Consider the following 23,178-nt stretch of genomic DNA (forward strand, 5'->3'; position numbering starts at 1 on the left):
TTGTGGAGTTGTTTGGAGGTTAGAGGTGTATATGTTGCCTACATTATGTTGATTAAGGACATGTATGATGGAGTAAAGACCCGAGTGAGGACGGTGGGTGGGGACTCGGACCATTTTCTGGCTATGATGGGGTTGCATTAGGGGTCGGCACTCAACTCTTTTTTGTTTGCTTTGGTGATGGACGTACTAACACGCCACATCCAATGGGAGGTGCCATGGTGTCACGACCCAAAATCCTAACCTGTCGTGATGGCGCCTATCGTGGTACTAGGTAAGCCGATATTTTTAAAAATATTATTAATACTTTTAACAGAAAACGAATTAAAACAGTTTAAACAATAAAAGTTCTCATAAACGGGATAGAAACTCAAAACACAACGCGGAAATTCCCAACTATCGAGGTGCCACAGAGTACATGAGCATCTATACAGTACAAGTCTGGAAAATACTGTCTATGACAGTCTGAAACTAAATACAATAAGTGGAAAGATAGGGAAGGAGAGACAAGGTCTGCGAAACGCCAAGCAACTACCTCGATAGTCTCCGAGAATCCGAACTCCACAATTCAGCAACCGCCATGACCAGAAGCACCTGGATCTGTACACAAGGTGCACGGTGTAGCGTGAGTACAACCAACTCAATAAGTAACAAATCTAACATTTGGACTGAAAGGTAAAGACGAACTCAGCAGGTACAGTTCAACGTAGAAATACAGTACAGGAATGTAGGCATGCTTCCAAGTTCAATAGTTAAACTCAATTCAAGTAAAATAGATCAAATTCTGAATGATATGAGGAGTATGGCCTCTCTACATCTACATGCCAATGCACGTGATGTATGCAATGCACCACACTGAAATTCTCGTGTACTCACACTCTCAGAATACTCAATCGCTCAGTATTGTATATGGCTAATCCAGCCTAGGGAAGATCCATCCCATATATATATATATATATATATATATATATATATATATATATATATATATATATATATATATATATATACACACAACTGATAGTCAGTCACTCAGTACTGTATAAGACCAATCCAACCCAGGGGAAGATCCATCCCCAAATATCAATGATTCGGACAAAATCCATGTTCAGGGAAAATCCATCCCTCAAATAATCAACTGCGCTCATTGGGGGTGTGTACAGACTCCGGAGGGGCTCCTTCATCCCAAGCGCTATAATAAGCCAGATCCAGGCATAAATCAATAAACATGTTGCGGCGTGCAGTCCGATCCCATAATTGTCACTCTCAATCAGGACCTCGGCCTCACTCGGTCATCAATCTCTCCAGTCTCTCTCTCTCTTGAGCTCACAGTGTCGTGAAACTAGCCCAAAATGATAATATGACATAGCAACAAATAGCAACAGAGACTGAGAAATAATATGAAATGAATAAATATGACTGAGTATAAAATGTCAATGTAATCAATAAGTCAATAGCAAGGAAATGACCACTATGGGTCTCAATAGTACCAGCAATAGCCTAAACATGATTTCTAGCATGATTGACAACTCAATTACTTATCACGTGATGAAAACACGGAATATCAACAAGATAAATCCACTATACAATTCCATGGAATCGACTAGGTCACAGTTCTTGCGGTGCACGCCCACACACCCGTCACTTGGGATGTGTGTGACCTCAACACCAATCATATAACACATAATTCGGGGTTTCGAACCCTCAGGGCCAAGTTTAGAAGTGTTACTTACTTCAATCCGAGCAAATCTCTACTCCAACACACCCTTGCCTCGCGAAACAACATCCGAATGCCTTGAATCTAGCCATAATCAATTCAATATAATCAGCACGGACTAAAGGAATCAATTCCAGAAGAAAAATACTAAGTTATTAATCAAAAGTCAAAAATCGACTCAAAAGCCGGCCCCCGAGCCCACGTCTCGAAATTTGTTAAAAGTCACAAAACCCAAAATCACATTCAACCAAGAGTTCAACCATACCAAGTTTACCAAAATCCGATACCAAATAGTCACTCAACTCCCCAAATCAAACTCTCCAAATTCCCAAATCAAACTCTCCAAATCCCTAGCCTCAAACTCCCAAATTTCACCTTAAATACACACAAACTAGGTGGAAAAATTAATGAGGAAATAAGATTATTGATCAAAAATGAGCACAAGGGACTTACCTCAAGAAATCCCTCAAAAACCCTCTCAAGAATCGCCCAAATCCATGCTTGAAATGTTTGAAATAAAGCCAAAATCGCGAACCCTTGTTTTAATAATCTACACAGGCTTTCCGCTTCTGCGTACACTTAACCGCATCTGCGGCATCACAGAAGAAAAAATCCACCCGCTTCTGCGGTGAACCACTGGAGCTGGGCCTCCGCTTCTGCGGTCCTATCCCCCGCATCTGCACAATCGCAGGTGCGAAAATCCCCATCGCACACCATCCGCTTCTGCGCCCTTCACGCCGCATCTGCGGGCACGTAGGCGTGGAAAACTCCTCGCACCTGCGACCACAGTCCTCCCCAATATTGCCCGCATCAGCGCATCCTCAGCTCGCACCTGCGATCAAAGCTCCGCAGGTGCAGTTACACCAGCACAATCCCTGCTTCAACCATGCACCAAGATCCATTTTCGATCTGTTAACCATCCGAAATCAACCCGAGGCCCCAAAGATCTCAACCAAACATACCAACAAATCTTAAAACCTCATACGAACTTAGTCGAGCCCTCAAATCACCTCAAACAACATCAAAAATACGAATCGCGCCCCAATTCAAGCCTATTGAAGCTAAGGAATTCCAACTTCTACAAACGACGCCGAAACCTATCAAATCACGTCTGATTGACCCCAAATTTTGCACACAGGTCACAAATGACATTACGGACCTACTTCAACTTTCGGAATCCGAATCCGACCCCGATATCAAAAAGTCCACTCCTGGTCAAACTTTTCAAAAAAATCCAACTTTCGCCAATTCAAGCCTAATTCCACTACGGACCTCCAAATCGCAATCCGGACATGCTCCTAAGTCCAAAATCTCCCAACTGAGCTAACGGAACTATCAAAACTCCATTTCGGAGTCGTTTACTCATAGGTCAACATCCAGTCAACCATTTCAACTTAAACTTTCAACCAGGAGACTAAGTGTCTTATTTCATTCTGAAATCCATCCGGACCTGAACTGACTACCCCGACAAGTCACATAACAGCTATAAAGTATAAAATGAGCAGTAAATAGGAGAACGAGGCTACAACTCTCAAAATAACCGTCCGGGTCATTACAGATGGTGCATGCTATTTGCAGATGATATTGTATTAATTGATGAGACGCGAGACGGTGTGAACGCGCAACTAGAGGTATGGAGGCAGACCCTGGAATCTAAAGGTTTCAAGTTGAGCAGGACCAAGACAGAATACTTGGAGTGTAAGTTGAATGGCGAGACTCAAGGAGGGGAAGGGGAGGTGATGCTGCACTCGCAGGTCATCCCTATGAGAGGGAGTTTTAAGTACCTTAGGTCTATTATTCAGGGGGATGGAAAAGATTGATGAAGATGCCACACATCGTATTGGGGCGGGATGGATGAAATAAAAACTCGCTTCCGGTATCTTGTGTGACAAGAAAGTGACACCGAAACTTAATGGTAAGTTCTACAGAGTGGTGGTCAGACCAACGATGTTGTATGGGGCTGAGTGTTGGCCAGTCAAGATCACTCATGTCCAAAAGATGAAAGTAGCAGAGATGAGGATGTTGAGATGGATGTGTGGGCACACCAGGTTAGATAGGATCAGAAATGAGGTTATTCGCGACAAGGTGGGTGTGGCCCCTATTGAGGACAAGATTCGGGAAGCGCGACTTAGGTGGTTTGGACATGTGAGGACGAGGAGCACATACGCCCCAGTGAGGAGGTGTGAGAGGTTGACATTGGAGGGCCTACGGAGAGGTAGAGGTAGGCCAAAAAGAGATGGGGAGAGGTGATTAGGCAAGACATGGCGCAACTTCAGCTGACCGAGGACATGACCCTTGATAGTAAGGTATGTAGGTCGAGGATTAGGGTAGTAGAGTAGGTAATCTAGAGTATTCATAACAGTAGTATTGGCGCGCAGTCTTGTTTTCTGTTGGTAGTAGGTTTTTATGACTAACCGTTATTTGCTTTCATTGTTGATCACCTTACAATCTTGTTATTTTTATTCTGCTTTTATATGACTTTTTGGTACTGTCCCTTCTTGTTTATATTTTTATTAATGCGTTACTTATGCTTTCCTGAGCCGAGGGTCTATTGGAAACCGTCTCTCTATTCTCATAAGGTAGGGGTAAGGTCTGCGTACACACTAACCTTTCCAGACACTACGGTGTGGGATAATAGTGGGTATGTTGGTATTGTTGATTTCTCAATTATTAAAAAGATATTTGAAAAGGTTGTGGGCCTAACTCTTGTATATCAAAGCCACGTTGACCTTGAGATTTGTTGTGCTCTAACTACTACAGTACTTGTGAGCTATTGGCCAGATTCTCAAACTCTTCTACTTGATCCCAAGCAACCTTAGATTGACCTACTTCACTATATCAACCTTAGATTTATTATTCACATTCAAGATTCTGAATACACAAGCAAAAATCAGATACAGTTAACTCAAGAGTACTGAAAATGAGTGCAGCGTATGGATCATGGAAGTCACCAATCACAGCAGATATAGTCTCGGGTTCAGAGAAGCGTCTAGAAGGTTTCTCTGTAGACACAAATGGCCACTTAATGTGGCTAGAAACTCGCCCAGCTGAGTCAGGACGAGCAGTGCTTGTTAAAGATGAAGGTGAAGATATTACACCAAAAGACTTCAATGTTCGGACCACTGTTCAAGAATATGGTGGTGGCTCTTTTGGAGTTTCTGGAGATTTACTTGTTTTCTCCAATTTTGATGATCAGAGATTATACAAACAGCTCCTCTCTTCTCCAGGTCTGCAAAATAATCTTCTTGCTATTAATTGCTAATAGTATGAGAAACATCTAATTTTCGGAAATAAAGTTTGCAATCATTTGGAAATAAAGTTTATATATTAGTATAAGAAAATAAACCAACAACAACAACAGCCCAGTATAATCTCACTAGTGAGGTTTGGTAGGATAGTGTGTACGCAGAACTTACCCCTACGATGAGTTAGAGATGTTGTTTCCAATAGACCCTCGGCACCCTTCCCTCCGAGAACTCCCACCTTGCTCTTGGGTGACTCGAACTTAACCTCTTGGTTGGAAGTGGAGGTTGCTTACCATCAGACCAACCCCTCTTGTCAGATTTCCTAATTTGTTTGAGATTTTTTCATTTTCCAAAAAAGATGTGTCAACTTGATATGTATTTGGAAACTAGTTATTTTTACATTTTCATTCATCAACACATCTTGTTGTAGAACAAAACAACATTTTTGGTGAAATGGTACTTTTTATGCATACTTAGCTGATGGTGTGAAAAATCTTTCTTTTTCTTAAACCTTGTGTTGAATCAAATAAGGCCAATGATTTGTGATGGCGAGTGCTATAAATCACTAATCTTTTATGATTAAATTACTTAGAAAATATTAAAAATTTGTATAATATAAAAAGAAACCAGTTTAATTCTCCATATAGTAATAGTGTCATACAGATAGGACATAAAAAGTAGCAAGTTTATTTATTTTTCACAAAAGTAGTAGCCATGAGACAGATTGAATTGATAATTTGTTAATCATAGATTCGAGTCCAGTGCCGATAACTCCAGATTATGGGGGACCTGTTGTGAGGTATGCTGATGGGGTCTTTGATGGACGTTTAAGTCGTTACATTGCTGTAAGAGAAGGTACATATATCTTTAATTTTAATCAGTATATGTTTTGTTGTTATAGTTTTTATATTAGGATTTTTTTCTCTATAGTCTTGTTTGTTGTAACTGTATATTCTTGTTCTTTCCTGTCTATGATTAGATCATCGTGGGGTTGATGCACAGCCAACTACAGAGATTGTGAGTGTTTCCCTTAGTGGTAACACCACCGAAGGTATGTAAATGGCAAAGGCTTAGAAGTATTTAGAATACATTGATATCTTATGTTGAAATGGAGAATACTTGATTTGCTGCGTCTGCTTTTATTCATGAATTTCAGAACCAAAAGTGTTGATTAGTGGGAATGACTTCTATGCATTCCCGCGGGTGGATCCAAAAGGGGAACGTTTTGCCTGGATCGAATGGAGCCACCCAAACATGCATTGGGATAAAGCAGAGCTTTGGGTCGGTTATATATCTGAGAATGGGTGAGCCTTCTTACATTCTCTCTTTATTAGATGTTGTCCACACTGCAAGACGCTTCAAATTACTGAAAAAGATGAAGGTTTCCCTTTTGTTTCATGCACATTGATCCAATTTTGCTGTAAATGTTTAACAATTGGTTGAATTAACCAAATACAGAGACATCGACAAGCGAGTAGTAGTTGCTGGTGCCTGTCCTTCTCTCGTGGAATCGCCAACTGAGCCTCTGTGGTCGTCCAAAGGCAGGATAAGTTTTAAGCAGTATTCTGCTTTTACTCCCATTCTAAAAGCAGAATAACTGCTAGTCTTATGATGTTGAATATTGAAGCAACCTCCTCGGATTATTGCAGGGGAATTGTTTTTCATAACAGATAGGAATACAGGGTTTTGGAACATATACAAATGGGTAAATACATTAAACCTTAAGAGTTTTGCAAAATCTGTACTTTGTAGTATTGGTGATAGTTCATCTTTGTTTATTGCTTCTACATCAGATTGAAGATAAAAATAAGGTCCTTGCGATTTATTCTTTGAATGCTGAGTTCGCAAGGCCTTTTTGGGTTTTTGGAAACCGATGTTATGACATCATTGAGGGAAAAGACGAATCAACCGTTATTGCCTGCAGCTACAGGTCTCTCTCTCTCTCCATTTCAATAGTATCCCAGTTTTTTCATTATTTTCCCAACCTCTCTTGGAGTGTTCTGTTGACACTTCTAATAAAATTGGTTTATCCATTATGGCTTGCAGACAACATGGAAAGTCATATCTTGGTGTTATAAATCAAGCTAAGAACTCTTTCTGTTCAGTTGATATTCCATTCACTTACATTGCAAATATTGTAAGTTGCAGCTTATATCGTTGAAATTGTGTATTGGTGCAACATTCAGAAAGTGTAACAGTCTGCTTAAAATGTTGTTTAGCTTGCAAGTGGCCAGATCCTGTACATTGAGGGCGCATCTTCGGTTCTTCCTACTTCTTTAGCAAAGGTTATGTCTTGTTCTTTTCTGTAGTGGTGGCTTTTTCAAATAATTATTTTCCACAGTTTGACTTCATGAATTCCATGCTTTGCAACAGGTCATACTAGATGATCATATGTCGAAGGTTGTTGATTTCAGTATCATGTGGTCGTCTTCTTCAGACAGTGGCAAGTACATATCATATTTTAGCTTGCCTGAGCTTATTGAATTTCCAACAGTTGTGGCTGGTCAGAATGCCTATGCATATTTCTATCCTCCCTGTAATCCAGATTATAAGGGCGGTGAAGACGAAAAGCCTCCACTGTTGCTGGAAAGCCATGGTAAATAATTTGTACTTTCTTAAAGTTGTATTTTCATTATGCACTGAGTACTAATTTGGTTTTCTATGACATTGATTAAAGCATTGAAAAATTAAGAAACTAAGCATTGTATATTTTAACTATTAAGTTGCTGAAGAAAAAGCTTGTTACATGGCAGTGCTGTTGGCCAGTTTCACATCGTCAAAATATGAGAGTAGTGAATGGAGCTCTCAATAGTTATTGTATAGGCAAAGCATTTGTCGTCTTCTTATCTGCTTTCTGTCAGTAATGACAAGAACAAATTCCAATCACTGACCTTTCCACAAGTCTACCAAACATTGAGCACGAGCATGCACGTTTATGTTAAATACAGGGCTATCCAGATAACTGTGTGTGCATGTGTCTGTGTAAGTATACATATATATAGCTGCACAACTATCTGGAAGTAAAACAGGTAAAATATGGGGGTATCCAAGAGAGGAAATAATTAGAAAAACTCTATTCTCGTCAGTTAAGCCATGGTTTATTTTTAAATAAAGAAAAAAGAAAAACAGCAACAGTAAAACTTAACCCTGTTTCAAGGTTCACTTTTGCTGCAACTTCTAACATAATAAAACAACCTGCAAAGGTTGAAATCCAATATTAGACTCTAAATTCTCATGGTATGACATTATCCTGTTAGACTTCTATTTTCCTGTTCTGACACTAAATATACTATTAATTGCTTTGTTCTCACCATGCTTCACTAATCTTCTTTTTCATTCTGAGTATGCGCAAACTTAACTGATTTTGAACTGTTGCTCATGTATGTTACAGGAGGGCCAACCGATGAGGCACATGGAACCTTAAATCTTAGCATCCAATATTGGACTAGTCGGGGATGGGCATTTGTGGATGTTAACTATGGAGGAAGTTCGGGTATGTTATCGAGTTTGAGCAATTTATTTTCCTTCTAACTTCCAGATTTCTTAGATTCAGATTTTTTTTTTCAATTATTGGTTTTCGAATTTGTTAATTAGTTGCTTTAGGACTGCAATTAATTTGTATTTTCAGTTTTATTAGGAGTTAGTTATCATGGTCAGTCCCATGACTTAAAAGTAGGGTCATGATCTATTTCAGTTTTCTTTTTAGGATATGTTTTAAGAACATGTCTTTCTACAGAATTAATTGAACTCTTTATATATTAGTTTCTCTAAGTCATCTTCTTAGTTTCAGTTCTTCATATTCTCCTTGCTTCTTGTTGTGTTTAAAAGTAGACATTGTATTTGTTGGACTTTTGCATTTGTTACTGCTGATATTTGAGTTACCAGAATAATAAGTAGTTTAGTCGAAGGAGGAGTCTTTGTTTAAATTTAAATTTAATAGGATAAGTTAGTTGAGAGAGTTTAGGTTTTTGAATTTGAATATTTATTCTATTTTCTGCAGATTCTGTTTTGAAATTGGCTATCTAAAGCCTCGTTATGCTTAATAAAATTATTGAGAGACTTTTTCAATCAATACTTTAAATCTTTTTGCTGCTCCATCTTTTAAAAAACCAACAGTCTTCATCGTGTTTTGCTGTCATTTGTGCTTTAAGTCTAACAATTGGTATCAGAGCTTTCATCTTAAGGGATCTGTGATCGAGTTGGAGAAGTTATGGATGCTAAAGCGAGTTTTTCACCAATCGCTCCGCCGGTCTTTGATAGAGATAACTATCAGATATGGGCAGTACGAATGGAGACATATTTGGATGCTTTGGATCTCTGGGAAGCTGTGGAAGAGGATTATGAAATTCCAGTCCTACCTAATAATCCCACCATGGCTCGGATCAAAGCACACAAGGAAAAGAAGACAAAGAAATCGAAGGCCAAAGCATGTTTATTTGCTGCTGTATTACGCGGATAATGTCTCTGAAAACTGCTAAAGAAGTATGGAATTATCTCAAGGAAAAGTATGCTGGAGATGAGAGAATAAAAGGTATGCAAGTTTTAAACTTAATTAGGGAGTTTGAATTGCAAAAGATGAAGGAATCTGAATCAGTTAAGGAGTACTCAGATAGACTTCTGAATATTGCAAATAAGGTGAGGCTACTAGGCTCTACACTCGCAGATTCAAGAATTGTTGAGAAGATTCTCGTAACAGTGCCTGAAAGGTATGAAGCAACAATTACGACCTTAGAAAATACTAAGGATTTGTCAAAAATTAGTTTGGCAGGGCTGCTAAATTCCTTGAAAGCTCAAGAGCAAAGAAGGCTCATGAGACAGGATGTTACAACAGAAGGGGCTCTTGCTGCTAAGCACCAGGTTGATTGTAAAAACAAAATAAAGAAGAAGAAGAAGAAGAAGAATCAAGCGTCGAATGAAGGAGAAACATCAACCAACAGTAAAAGTAAAGGGAGGAAGTATGAAGAAAAACTACCCCCCTTGCCACCAGTGTGAAAGAAAAGGTCATCCACCATTCAAATGCTGGAGGAGACCTGATGCTAAGTGCAAGAAATGCAATCAGCTCGGACATGAAGCCGTGATTTGCAAAAATAAGGCCCCGCAACAGGAAGCAGATGCTCTAGTTGTTGATCAAGAAGAAGAGGATCAACTTTTTGTTGCAACATGCTTCTCAAGTAAGAGCTCAACGGATTCTTGGTTAATTGATAGTGGTTGCACTAACCACATGACTCATGACAGGAGCATATTCAAGGAGTTGAAGCCCTCTGAAATTTCCAAAGTTAATAGAAAATGGTGACCATCTTCTTGCCAAAGGAAAAAGAACCATAGCTATCAAGACAAACACGAGCACAAAGAGCATTTTAGAAGTTCTTTATGTACCTGGCCTTGATCAAAACTTGCTAAGTGTAGGACAACTACTTGAAAAAGGATTCAGAATTTACTTCGAAGATCAGCACTGTCAAATCAGTGACGCGGCTGGACATGAAATTTTCAGGGTGAAGATGAGAGGAAGGAGTTTTCCTTTCAATCCAACTGAGAAGGATCAATTGGCTTATTCCACCGGAGCAAGTGTAACTGAAATTTGGATCAAAAGACTTGGCTATTGTCATCTACAAGCATCGTTGTTGTTGAAGATGGATGATATGACAAGAGGGCTACCAACTCTAGTTGATCATTTATCAAGTTGTCAAGCTTGTCAATTTGGTAAGCAAAACAGGAAGCAATTCCCTGAAGCATCATGGCGGGCTTCTCAAAGGCTGCAACTGATTCACACAGATGTTGCAGGACCTCAAAGAACACCCTCCTTAAAAGGTAGCCTCTACTATGTTATTTTCATTGACGATTATACAAGATTCTGCTGGATTCTCTTTATGAAATACAAATCAGAGGTGGATGGAATTTTCTGGAAGTTTAAGAAGATGGTAGAAAATCAAAGTGGTTGCAGAATCCAATCCCTACGGTCTGACAATGGAAAAAAGTATAATTCTGAAGAATTCAACAAATGTTGTGAGGAAGCTGGTATTGTTCATCAGCTCAATGCTCCATACTCTCCGCAGCAAAATGGAGGTAGTGAAAGGAGGAATAGGTATATAATGGAGATGACACGGTGCATGTTGCATGAAAAAGAGCTGCCGAAAAGCTTTTGGGCTGAGGCAGCTAATACGGCGGTATTTCTCTAAAACCGACTTCCCACTAAAGCATTGCAGAATAAAACTCCATTCGAGGCTTGGTATGGATTCAAACCTTCACTAAGCTTCATTAAAGTATTTGGTTGTGTTTGTTTCTTTCATGTGCCACAAGTTAAAAGAGACAAACTCGATAAAAAAGCAATTCCTGGAATCTTTGTGGGTTATAGCTCATTCTCCAAAGCCTACAAAGTTTATGATCCACAAACAGGAAAGATGATCGTCAGCAGAGATGTGCACTTTAATGAGGAAGAAACGTGGGATTGGGAGAATAATCAAATTCCAGTCAAAGCTTCAGAGAAGCAAGCATCTGATCAATGGGAAAATGAGTTAGTGGATCATCCTCCAATCAGAGGTACAAGATTACTTTCTGATATCTACCAACAAAGTAATGTGGCAATTTGTGAACCTGCTGGGCATGAGGAACCACTTCAAGATAAAAATTGGAGAAATGCTATGGAACAGGAGATGTTAATGATCAAGAAGAACAAAACCTGGGAGTTAGTTGACAGGCCAAAGGATAGGAAGGTCATTGGAGTAAAATGGGTGTTTAGAACCAAGCTTAATTCTGATGGTTCTATCAACAAATACAAGGCTAGGCTTGTTGTCAAGGGATATGCTCAGATTTTTGGTGTTGATTACTCAGACACTTTTGCTCCAGTAGCCAGGTTGGATACTATTAGACTGTTGCTAGCAATAGCAGCACAAAAAAGCTGGAAGGTGTTCCAACTAGATGTCAAATCCGCCTTTTTAAATGGTATGTTGCAGGAAGAAATCTATATAGAGCAGCCAGAGGGTTTCATTGAGCAAGGACAAGAAGAAAAAGTTTGTCTTCTTAAAAAGGCTCTTTATGGCTTAAAACAGGCTCCAAGGGCTTGGTATAGCAGGATAGATGAACACTTATTGAGCTTGGGATTTGTAAGAAGTATGTCTGAAGTTACCCTTTATGTCAAACATAAGGTAACTGATCTTCTTATAGTTTCTCTTTATGTTGATGATCTCTTGGTGACAGGGAACAATGCGTGCCTGGTTGAAGAATTTAAGGAGGAAATGATGCAAGTTTTTGAAATGACAGACCTTGGGCTAATGACATACTTTCTGGGAATGGAAATCAAGCAAGGTTCTGATGAAATTTTTATTTGCCAGAAGAAGTATGCAAGGGAGATACTTTAAAAATCCGGCATGGAGAACTGCAAGGCAACAAGTACACCTATGAATCCAAAGGAAAAGTTAAGCAAAGAGGATGGAACTGATAAAGTTGATGAAGGAAATTTCAGAAGCTTGATTGGGTGCTTGATGTATCTCACTGCTACAAGGCCGGATATTCTATTTGCTATAAGTCTTTTGTCTAGATTTATGCATTGTGCTACTGAAATGCATTTGAGAGCAGCAAAAAGAATTAGAAGATACATTAAAGGTACTGTCGACTATGGTGTCAAATTCAAGAAGTGTCAGAATCTCAAGTTGTATGGATTCTCAGACAGTGATTGGGCTGGATCCTTTGACGATACGAAGAGTACATCTGGATATTGCTTCAGCCTAAGATCAGGGATTTTTTCTTGGTGTTCCAAGAAGCAAGAAACTGTGGCACAATCCACTGCGGAGGCTGAATTCGTTGTAGCAACAACGGCAGTAAATCAAGCCTTATGGCTGAGAAAAATACTGTGTGATTTGCATATGGATCAAAGAGATAATACAGAGATTCATGTTGATAATCAAGTTGCAATAGCTATTTCACATAATCCAGTGTTCCATGGGAAGACTAAACACTTCAACATTAAGCTTTTTTTTCTTGAGGGATGTGCAGAAAAATGGAGAAGTGATTCTTGTTTACTGCAAATCTGAAGATCAGCTAGCAGATGTGTTTTCGAAATCTCTTCCTGTCAGCAAGTTCGAGGTCCTGAGGCAACGACTTGGAATTTGCAGCTCCTAATGCAAGGAGGACTGGAGGAGTGTTAATTAGTTGCTTTAGGACTGCAATATTTATATTATTTTCCTGCAGTTTGTATTTTCAGTTTTATTAGGAGTTAGTTATCATGGTCAGTTTCCATGACTTAAAAGTAGGGTCATGATCTATTTCAGTTTTCTTTTTAGGATATGTTTTAAGAACCTGTCTTTCTACAGAATTAACTGAACTCTTTATATATTAGTTTCTCTAAGTCATTTTCTTAGTTCAGTTCTTCATATTCTCCCTGCTTCTTGTTGTGTTTAAAAGGTAGACATTGTCTTCATCGTGTTTTGCTGTCATCTGTGCTTTAAATCTAACAGAATTCAACTGTATCTGATTTACTATAAACTTTTTGTAATTTATCCTATACTTCAGTCTGTTCAGTTCTGATACATTTCACTCCATTAAGTTTTTAGAGTTTTCCTGTCCCTCTCTATACATCACATAATTAAGTCTTCACAAATTCCAATTCAAGGTTATGGCAGGGCGTACCGAGAACGCCTTCTGGGGGAGTGGGGAATTGTTGACGTCAATGATTGTTGTTCTTGTGCTAAATATTTGGTAAGTTGAATTAACTGTGTCCCGTACCTTATTTGTTATTTTCTCTTTTCTTTACGCTAGAGGTTTAACAAGGATACTTTGTGTATTAAGGTGGATGAGGGGAAGGTTGATGGAAAGCGCCTTTGCATAACTGGTTGTTCTGCTGGTGGTTACACAACATTAGCTTCTCTTGCTTTCAGAGATACATTTAGAGCTGGAGCTTCGTTATTTGGAGTAAGTCAATATGTAACATCAATTTGATATCAAGGAGAGCATGGTTTTTATTATGGTATATTCAGTGGTAGGCTCAGCCGAAGTAAAATGCTTGTTGCTGCAAATATGTACCTTGTTCTCACCCTGAGCCATCACGTGACCATAATGCGGAGGGTACAACCGGGAAAAAGGATAATGAGATGGCATAATAAGACGTTTAAGTGATGGTTAATCATATGCTCAATTTAATTGCTTTTATTTTATTTTTTATGTCTGCATCTCGTTTTGAATATAAGGAAAAGAATATATGGAATGCACCGCTTACATTATGGTCCACGTATCAGCTCTCTATGTCACAAACTTGTACCTCCTATCTACGTCTCTATTGGACTGGGGGAAGGGTAAGTGGTTTGGGAAAACAAGTTTTGATGGAATCAAGTCATGAGGTAACACGTTTTCTGCTGTTTTAACAGATTGCTGATTTGAAGTCATTGAGTGATAAGATGCATAAATTTGAATCCCGCTATATCCTTAATCTTGCTGGTAACACTGATTCACAACTTACTGAATAGTTACATCTTTTTTTAAGCAAAATTTAATATTCTTTTTCCTGACACAGGTAACGAAACTGCTTTATATGAGCGGTCCCCTATCAACTTTGTTGATCATTTCTCTTGCCCCATAATATTGTTCCAAGGATTAGAAGACACGGTATGCTACTGCTACTTGTGCTTTTCTTTCCATTTTGCTCTGCATTATTAACAGTAGGAAACTGCCGTTGTTGGGTAAGTCAAGGCTTGGTGGGAAACTGACTCCTTTCAAGAAAGAAAATTGAACCCCATTTATAATTTTCGATCTCAACAGAGCCCCAAACTTCACTTTTCGTTTTGCAACGAAAAGCTAGTATCTTGAATCAAGCAACTACACAATCATTGAAGTTCCTTGTAAGGAAAACAGAAATATTTGCTTACAGGTTGTCCAGCCAGAGCAGGCTCGAAAAATCTACCAGGCCTTGAAGAAAAAGGGGTTACCTGTAGCTCACGTGGAATATGAAGGAGAATCTCATGGATTTCGGAAGGTGAGAACTAAGTATCACGTGTATACAGATTACGTCTAGGGTGTATATTGACTGTTTACTTCTACCATTTCTTCATACTGATAAAGCATGCTTTTTAATGTGGCTTGTCCGTGCCTAAAGCAATCAAATAAGTGTCTGAGTTTTCATGCTCAAATTGAAGCATGGAATTCTGAGAGTTCCTAACTGACAAGATTTTTCACAGGCGGAGAGCATAAAATTCACTCTTGAGCAACAAATGGTGTTCTTTGCTCGAACAGTTGGACATTTTGCAGTGGCTGATGACATAACTCCCGTACACATCGACAACTTTGATTAAGTACAACTAGTTGCCTGCAGTTTTCTAACTGAAAGCTGCATGCTAATCAATCATTTAAAGGACTTAGAAATAATAGAAATTAGAATTGCAACTGAAAAGAGAGCATTGGCTGTTCTGTGACGCTGGGTTTGGACTTTGGAGAAAAGCTCACTTTTACGTGGAAGATCTTGTTTGGCAAGGTTGGTTACATGGTAGGGATATCTTAGCCTCATTTATAGATAGTAACTTTTAAGTCTTTGTAGTCAGCAATTACCATTTCCATCAAATCTTGGGTTATGCAACTCAAATAAAGGACTTATAGTACGCCCTCCTCCCCCCCTCACAATCTCCATATAGATAGATGGTGGTAGAGAATAAAGACTATCAACTGTGCTGTGTTGTAATATGAATTCTGTTTAAACTCTAGCCTTTTCTTACTAACCAGGATGTAACGTACTTAAATATGAAATTGTCGAGCGAAAGGTTGAGATCTCAAAGCTCTTTGACCAAACACTATTTGGATAGTACTCTAAGGGCTCATTTGGTACGAGGGATAAGGGATTATTAGTTCCGGAATTAAATTTGAGATGAGTTTATCCCACGTTTGGTTGGGATAAAATCGTGGTATAACTAATCCGGAGATTAGTTATCCCGGAATTGTAGTGTTATTTATCCTATGGGAGGATGGAATAACTAATCCCGGATAATTAATCAAGTTTCTCAACCAAACGATCCCTAACAATTTCATTATCCTGTCTGTTATGATTAGCAACCAGTTATAATCAGGGGCGGAGGCACAAGCCGGCCTACGGGTTTGACTGAACCCAGTAGCTTTTGCTCAAACAATGTATTTGATGATTTAAATTTATGAAATGTGTATAAATATTAAATCTACAACCCAGTCATTAATACTTGAAGTCGTGGTCCCAAAATCCAGAACTCATAAGATTGAAATTCAGGTTCCGCCTGTTATAATTTACAAAAGAGATACTCAGACTAGTCATACAAAAGTAACTACTTACTATTTTGGTTAGTATTTTCTTATTCTCCTCGATTTGCTTGTTTTTGTCAAATACAACTAAATCTACGTAGATTCTGAAAATACGTACACTGAAAATCTCATAAAAATATTTATAGTCGAAGAAACCAAGTATAAAATATAAGAATTAACAAATTCATAAGAACAATACTTTAGATAAATGTCTAGAATTATATAAGTTTGGCAAATGGAATCAACCGTCTGGATAGTTTGGTAATACTGTTTGCTTAATTTTCCTTTTGGGTATAACAGAAATATTCTAGTTTTAGTTGGACCTCTATTTACTCTCTTAACTTTTACTTCCTAATTAGTGTATTGCCGCTAAAGTTTGTTCTCTCCAAGACTCCAACTACAGACAACTATAACCAACCAAAGTCCATATGAAAAAGATTTTATCTTACCATTTACCATGTACGGAATTCTCCTCAGTAAATTTTCTGAGGAATCATCTTCTTGAATGATAAATATCATTATACTAAGCTCAAACTACCGTCAGGACTATCGAATATGTATTCATATATTGGCCTTAATCCCTCTTCCAAAAAAGACAAGGAAAAAAGGGAATTGCAGCTTCAGTTCCTCGATTATCTATGGCTAAGACATTAATAACAAAGCTTAACACTTGAAAACGAATTTGGCCACTTGTTTCGAAACAAAAGCCACCTGTGTGTAAAAAGTTGTTTCTGCCATTACTCATAGCTTGATCCTACCCTGTTAATTGTATGAAGTTAATCAAAGATAAAATGCTGAACAGAGACAAATAAGAGAGAAGGTAAGAAAAACATGAGACGAATAAGTTCGCTACTCATCAAACATAAAGGCAATACAGCTACAAATCCTCATCAAACACTATAACCTGTAAACCAATTTAAATAACACACCAAAAAATTAAAAATATAAAAAGTTGGCCAAACTCTAACTAAATAGCACACTCAGACTATAGTTCAGCTAGCTAACTGGCTGCTGCTGGTGATTGCCATAGCCATTAGAAGATGCCCCATAAACTGCTCCAGCAGCATACATGCTAGAATCTTGACTTTGCGATGCACCATATCCGTACCCCCCATAATTTTGCCTTCCATAATAACCCCCATTCCACTGACTACCAGAATCGGTCCTCAACTGAACAAAACAGAGTAAATATAAGTTGAATATACAGATGTTGTATGGAGAACCTTCATGTAATCTAAAATCCAAAAATACAGGCCAACTATTAATAAAGAGCTAAGATGCATAAATTGTCACTTTTAAGCTCTAAAAATTCCAATTACATAATAGTTGGAAAAACCAAGAAATAGTAAGGGGCCAACTTGGTTTTGAGACAAGTTATGCAGAGATTAATAGTGCATGAATTAAAATATTGGGATTAGTAATGTAGGGATTTGTATGCTGAGATAATAATGCAGAAATTAGTAACGCATAAGTTGTATTGGAGAGATTACAAATGTGTTTTGTTTTATTTTGGAAAAACAATTAATACATTAGGGTTATTTTGGTCACTTCCATGTATTACTAATTCCTGTATTCGTATTACTAATTCCTGTATTCTTATGTGGGGAGTTCCTGGAGGGAAGGATGCCGAGGGTCTATCGGAAACAGTCTCTCTACCCCAGGGTAGGGGTAAGGTCTGCGTACACACTACCCTCCACAGACCCCACTAGTGGGATTATACTGGGTTGTTGTTGTTGTTGTTGTTCTTATTCCCCCTTCCATCCCGCCAAAAATAATACATAGATTTCTGCATAACTTATGTAGGTGTTAGTTGAGCCGACAACAAAAAAGCCAACCAAACAATATATAGTATTATATAATGAATCTTATGCAAGTGTCAAAAGGTAACTTGACATCGTATTACTAATGTGGAGTTTTATACAGGTTTTATCAGTGTTGTTAAAAGCGACCGCTTCCTCGCTTAAAGCGAGAAGCAATGCGAAGCGAGGCATCCGGCGCTTCTCTGATCTGAAGCGTATCGTATCAGATACACAAAAGCGATCGCTTCCCCTGAACAAAGCGACAAAAGCGAGGAAGCGAACAAAGCGACAAAAGCGAGCGCTTCTCTTTATAACTGGGATGTCAACGTTAATTAATTAAAAAGGCTCTCTTTTTTTAACTTCAAGATCATCAAGTTTGGTCCCAGGTATATGATTTCTTCCTCCTCCTCCTCCTCCTCCTCTTTTTCTTTTCTTTCAATGTCCAAATAGCAGCGAAATGCTGGCGAATTTTTTTTTCCTCTTCAGTTCTTTTTCTCATTCTCCACTTCTTCATTTTCTTTCACTGTTTCAGTGATAAATTGCAGCGTAATGCTGCCCATTTTTCGTTTCAGTTATACTGCCATTTTTTGGCATACTTACTGCCAAATTTTTCATATCATTTATTCTTAGTTGTCTATGCAGTATTTGTTTTATTGTCATTCTCCTCTTCCTCTTCTTCTTCTTCTTCATTGTCTATGCAGTATTTATTTTAAATTTTATTTTTTTAAATTCCGCTTCACTTCAAAAAAGCGAGCGCTTCGCTTCTCACTTCTCGCTTTAAGCGAAAAGGGGCTTGTCGCTTTTCCTCGCTTCACGCTCTTCACAATACTGGGTTTTATCACATCTTGATAATGCAACCACACGACCCCTTATAGTAATATAAATAAGTACTCCCTCCGTTTCAATTTATGTGAACCCATTTGACTGGGCATGGAGTTTAAGAAAAGAGAGAAGACTTTTAAACTTGTGGTGTAAAATGAGGCACATATATTTTGTGTGGCTATAAATCATTTGCATAAAGGTAAATAGTTTCCAAATAGGGAAAAGGGTCATTCTTTTTGGCACGGACTAAAAAGGAAATAGGTTCACATAAATTGAAACGGAGGGAGTATGTTATTTTACAGAACATCCTCCAGAACCAGTGAGAAAGATTGTAGAAGAAAGCATCTAATGTAATCAATAATGAAAGGTATCACAGAAAATAAATTTTTAATTCGTTTAGGTACACTATTAAGAATATAATATATAATGTGAATTGCTTAATGTTCCAAGGCTATTGAAACATCAGCCTAATAATATTTGTAGTTGCTGCAACAGTTATCAATTGGATTACATATTTCTGCGAACTGAGTATGTAAATAAATATTATGGGAAACACACATTAACAAAAAGCATAGATATGTCAACTTTTCAGCATTTTGCTTTCTTGGCAAGTGGCTTATTAGAGATGCACGATGCAAGGGGGCTTTCATCAACATACAAAAGCAGAACACTAGTAGGATTTTCTGGGAAGCAATGTTGCCCTTCTTCTCATTTTGCTCAAAATACAGAACTTATGAAAACTTTACAGCAAATATGGAGACTCCACGAAGCAGATGTTGGCACAAGATTACTTAATATCTGAAGTAAAAGCTTTTCAGAAATCACATTTACCATTTTGGTAAATACCTGCTTGTTTGCTGGATTTCGACCCCAGGAAAGACGAACCGTCTGCTTCCCGATAACTGCTCCATTTAATTTTTGTATTGCATCCTCTGCTGCGCTCCTAAGGAACATAAGAGGCAAGTAAGTTACGCAACGTTTAGCATTTGAAAGCTTCAAGTAAACATCCATTGAAACAATAGTAATAACCAAAAATGCACTATATATACATGTGTAACCGCTTCAGTTTATCAGTGAATTCAAGCAGCAAGTTCATTTTAGTTTTACTACTGTTGGTTAGGTTTGATAATATGATTACCTATTCTAGTGATTTCAAGTAGGTTATGAATGATATATTCTACTATAGTGATATATTCTACTATAGGACCATTTCATAACCAAAAAAGAAATCTTTTTAATAACCGAGAAATCCCCAAAAGAGTTCTATATATTCTACTATGGTGCAAGGTTTTAAACTCTGCCCTAAGAAAGAGTTCTTATGGATCCAAAAACTATGTTTTCCTTTTCATTCAACCACAGAAGATCTTCATCAAACTGTGAACCTATAACCTGGCAGATGAGTGAGTCCATGGACCTTTTCTTCTTTCTCAGGTATTCAATTGCTAGTTAACAGGAAAAGCATTTTCTTCCAAATCAGTTGTTATGATCAGTACATTCCTCCTGGTAATTCTGGTTGCAGATTCTCTAGTATCACAAACAAAACAAAACCAAACCAAATAACAAATATGCTAAACTAATAACTGACCTAAAAGCTCCAACCATTTTAACTCATTGATAGTTTAGTAGGTACCAAAAAACAAAAAAACTCTTAAACTTCACCAATCTATCCCCATTATACTAATTTCCTCAGTTAAACATGAACTATCTAACATCATGTTTAGCAATATCGCTCATTACCTGTCCGAAAACTGTACAAAGCCACATCCTTTTCCGGCTGGTATTTTCACAGAGACCACATTGCCAAACTGGTTAAATGACTGCCTGAGTTCATCGTCGGTAACATCAGAGTCAAGTCCTCCAACAAAAACCTACAGTAGATCAAAAGTTAGAGAGCTAATTGAGTAACTAGCTAGGACCAATCTTGACAAAAGGGAGAAGCACCCACTGTTGTATTTGACAAATCACTATCAGAGTGGGAAGTTTGGGTTGCAGCACCATTTGATGCATGTCCACCCGCTAATATCACAGCTGGAAAAAGAGCTTCACTAGTTCAACACCTCGGGAAGAAAATACAAGAATAACATCCAAATATTTGACAGCAAACATAAATTGCAGGCACATTTGTATGAAATATCTGGCCTAGTTATTTCCTGCTACGTTGATCAATACTCAAGTTGAAAATTTTCAGAGTGAATGGAAAAAATTAAACAAGTAAAACTGAGCTATATGAACTATAACTGAAGAACACTAGGACATGGAAATGTCGAAATAGTAAAAAACATAATTAAGAATGACCCTGTTGAAAGCAGCTCAATGAGGGACTATAAAGTATAAACTACAGAAAGATATGGTAATCAGATTCAGTATACACTATACTCGGTGTAGTAAATGACTTGCAGCAAAACAGGATACAATATCTCATACCTTGTGATGAATATTGTTGCAGTGCTGATGGTTTCTTCGGAGTAGCAACACCAATACGCATAGGCCTGCTAGAGCAATATATACCATTCATTTCAGTCATGGCCTGAGACCTCTCATTTTCATCACCAAACCTAACAAAGCCATAGCCTTTTGAACGACCTGTGTTTGAATCTATTACTACTTTTGCACCTTTAACAGATGTATATCTACTGGCGAATGTGTCACGCAACATTGCGTCAGTAACATCAGGAGCCAAATCTCCTACAAAAATCGATAAATCAGAACCAGAACCAGCACCAGCATCTGCACGCTTTTCACCAGCGTTAAAGGCTGACCAGTTTAGGCGGAAGGGCTGCTCTGCATTTGGCATCACAGTGCCATTGTAGCTCTGTAGGACTTTTTCTGCTGCTTCATGGGTATTGAACTCAACAAATCCATAACGCTCAGACTGACCAGTCTGCTTATTTCGAATGACCTTCACAGAAATAACCTGCATGTTTTATGATATGTGGTCAACCAAGAGCATATTGGAAATTCACTAGGTAGGGTAAGGTCTGCATACACACTACCCTCCCCATACCCTACTTGTGGGATCACACTGATAGGTTGTTGTTGTTGTTGTTGGTCAACCAAGAACATGACGCAGATGCATGCTTATTAACACCATAATCCATGCTTGTATTGTCATGATAACTCGTTAAAAAGTTTTATTTAAGGGGGTAATTTCTACTGAATTTTTTTTTTTTCTTCTTTGCTTTTATGTATCTTACGAAAGAGAGGATTCACTATTTTACTTAAAGAGGAAGGGGAAATCCAGAGCTAGTCAGTAATGACTTATGAATCCTTATTCATTCTACTTTATGCAAGTCCACTTCATACGTAAGATACTACATCTCAATTCTCAATCTAGTAAGGATCAACTTTATGAATCCTTTGTTCATTCCATCCTATTCCAGTCCACCTGAAATATGAAAGTAACTACACCTCAATCTCAAACTAACGGCATAGACTTTATGAATCCTCAATTCATTATGCTCTATTCGGGTCCATTACATTCCTGAGAACTACGTCTCAATCTCAAACTAATCGGGATCCACTTTATGAATCCAATATCCACGCTCTACTCAGATTAATTTCATTCCACAAAAAGGATACTATTAGTCTTAAGAAAATCTAAATAAGAAAATGTGTGTGAGAGAGAGATAAGGCAAACCTCGCCAGATTGAGAGAAGCAAGAATGAAGATAAGTTTCATCCATCCAGTGCTGGAGATCACCAATCCAGATCGTCTTATTATCTTCGCTTGAGCCGTTCTGCTGAATCTGAATCTGCTGCTGCTGCTTCTGATGGTAGTACGGCATGTATTGTTGACCGTACATCATCTGTTGCTGCTGCTGCTGCATCGCCATCCATTGCTGCTGATACTGCTGCATCGCCAGCCATTGTTGCTGCAACTGTTGTTGTTGTTGTTGGTTCATATCTCCATTCATATTTCAAAATTTACCCCTTCCTCTAGTATGGCTATGGTTTTTTAGAGAGAGAAAATGAGGAAGGGGAAGAGAGAGAAAATGGAGAGAGTCGGCTTACGAGCTAAATGGAGAAAGATTCTACAGGGAATCTAGGGTCAGTCTTCGTACGTAACGATGTGCAAATTTAGACCGTCGATTGATTTTCAAAAGGTTTTACGGTAGCCGTTGATTTGGAGTTTGATGACGATATCGTAGTTGGACCTGCTGATAGGTGGGTGGTGGATATATGGGTCCCTTCTTTGTCTCTAAAACTTACCTTTGAATTCAAACGTGGGATTCGAGGGTCCGTTCAAGTTATCAAAGTAGTAATAGCTCACATAAATTACGATCTCTTGAATCTTACTCTAATAATTTACTTCAGAAAAATTGAATTAATCGTGTTAGTTGCTTTTGGAATCT

General features: G+C 38.2%; 2 protein-coding genes across 2 annotated transcripts; one reads left to right on the forward strand and one right to left on the reverse strand.

Annotated features, from left to right (window-relative positions):
• Positions 1-4,451: 4,451 nt before the first annotated feature.
• Positions 4,452-15,712, forward strand: LOC107767031 (uncharacterized). The gene is made up of 17 exons (XM_016585945.2): positions 4,452-4,941; positions 5,710-5,814; positions 5,939-6,010; positions 6,116-6,263; positions 6,418-6,500; positions 6,609-6,664; positions 6,753-6,889; positions 7,006-7,096; positions 7,179-7,244; positions 7,333-7,555; positions 8,351-8,452; positions 13,565-13,650; positions 13,741-13,863; positions 14,316-14,385; positions 14,462-14,553; positions 14,816-14,920; positions 15,123-15,712. Exons 1-17 carry the CDS (start codon positions 4,635-4,637, stop codon positions 15,234-15,236), a joined length of 1,980 nt encoding a protein of 659 aa, XP_016441431.1. The 5' UTR covers positions 4,452-4,634; the 3' UTR covers positions 15,237-15,712.
• Positions 15,713-17,027: 1,315 nt separating this feature from the next.
• LOC107767030 (polyadenylate-binding protein RBP47) lies at positions 17,028-22,850 on the reverse strand. Its single transcript, XM_016585944.2, has 6 exons — positions 22,465-22,850; positions 21,252-21,741; positions 20,773-20,855; positions 20,565-20,695; positions 19,674-19,770; positions 17,028-17,376 (listed from the first exon to the last, which is right to left on the reverse strand). Exons 1-6 carry the CDS (start codon positions 22,738-22,740, stop codon positions 17,203-17,205), a joined length of 1,251 nt encoding a protein of 416 aa, XP_016441430.1. The 5' UTR covers positions 22,741-22,850; the 3' UTR covers positions 17,028-17,202.
• Between the last annotated feature and the right edge of the window lie 328 nt (positions 22,851-23,178).

This window comes from Nicotiana tabacum, chromosome 24 (assembly GCF_000715075.1).
Source record: "Nicotiana tabacum cultivar K326 chromosome 24, ASM71507v2, whole genome shotgun sequence".
Lineage (NCBI taxonomy): Eukaryota > Viridiplantae > Streptophyta > Magnoliopsida > Solanales > Solanaceae > Nicotiana > Nicotiana tabacum.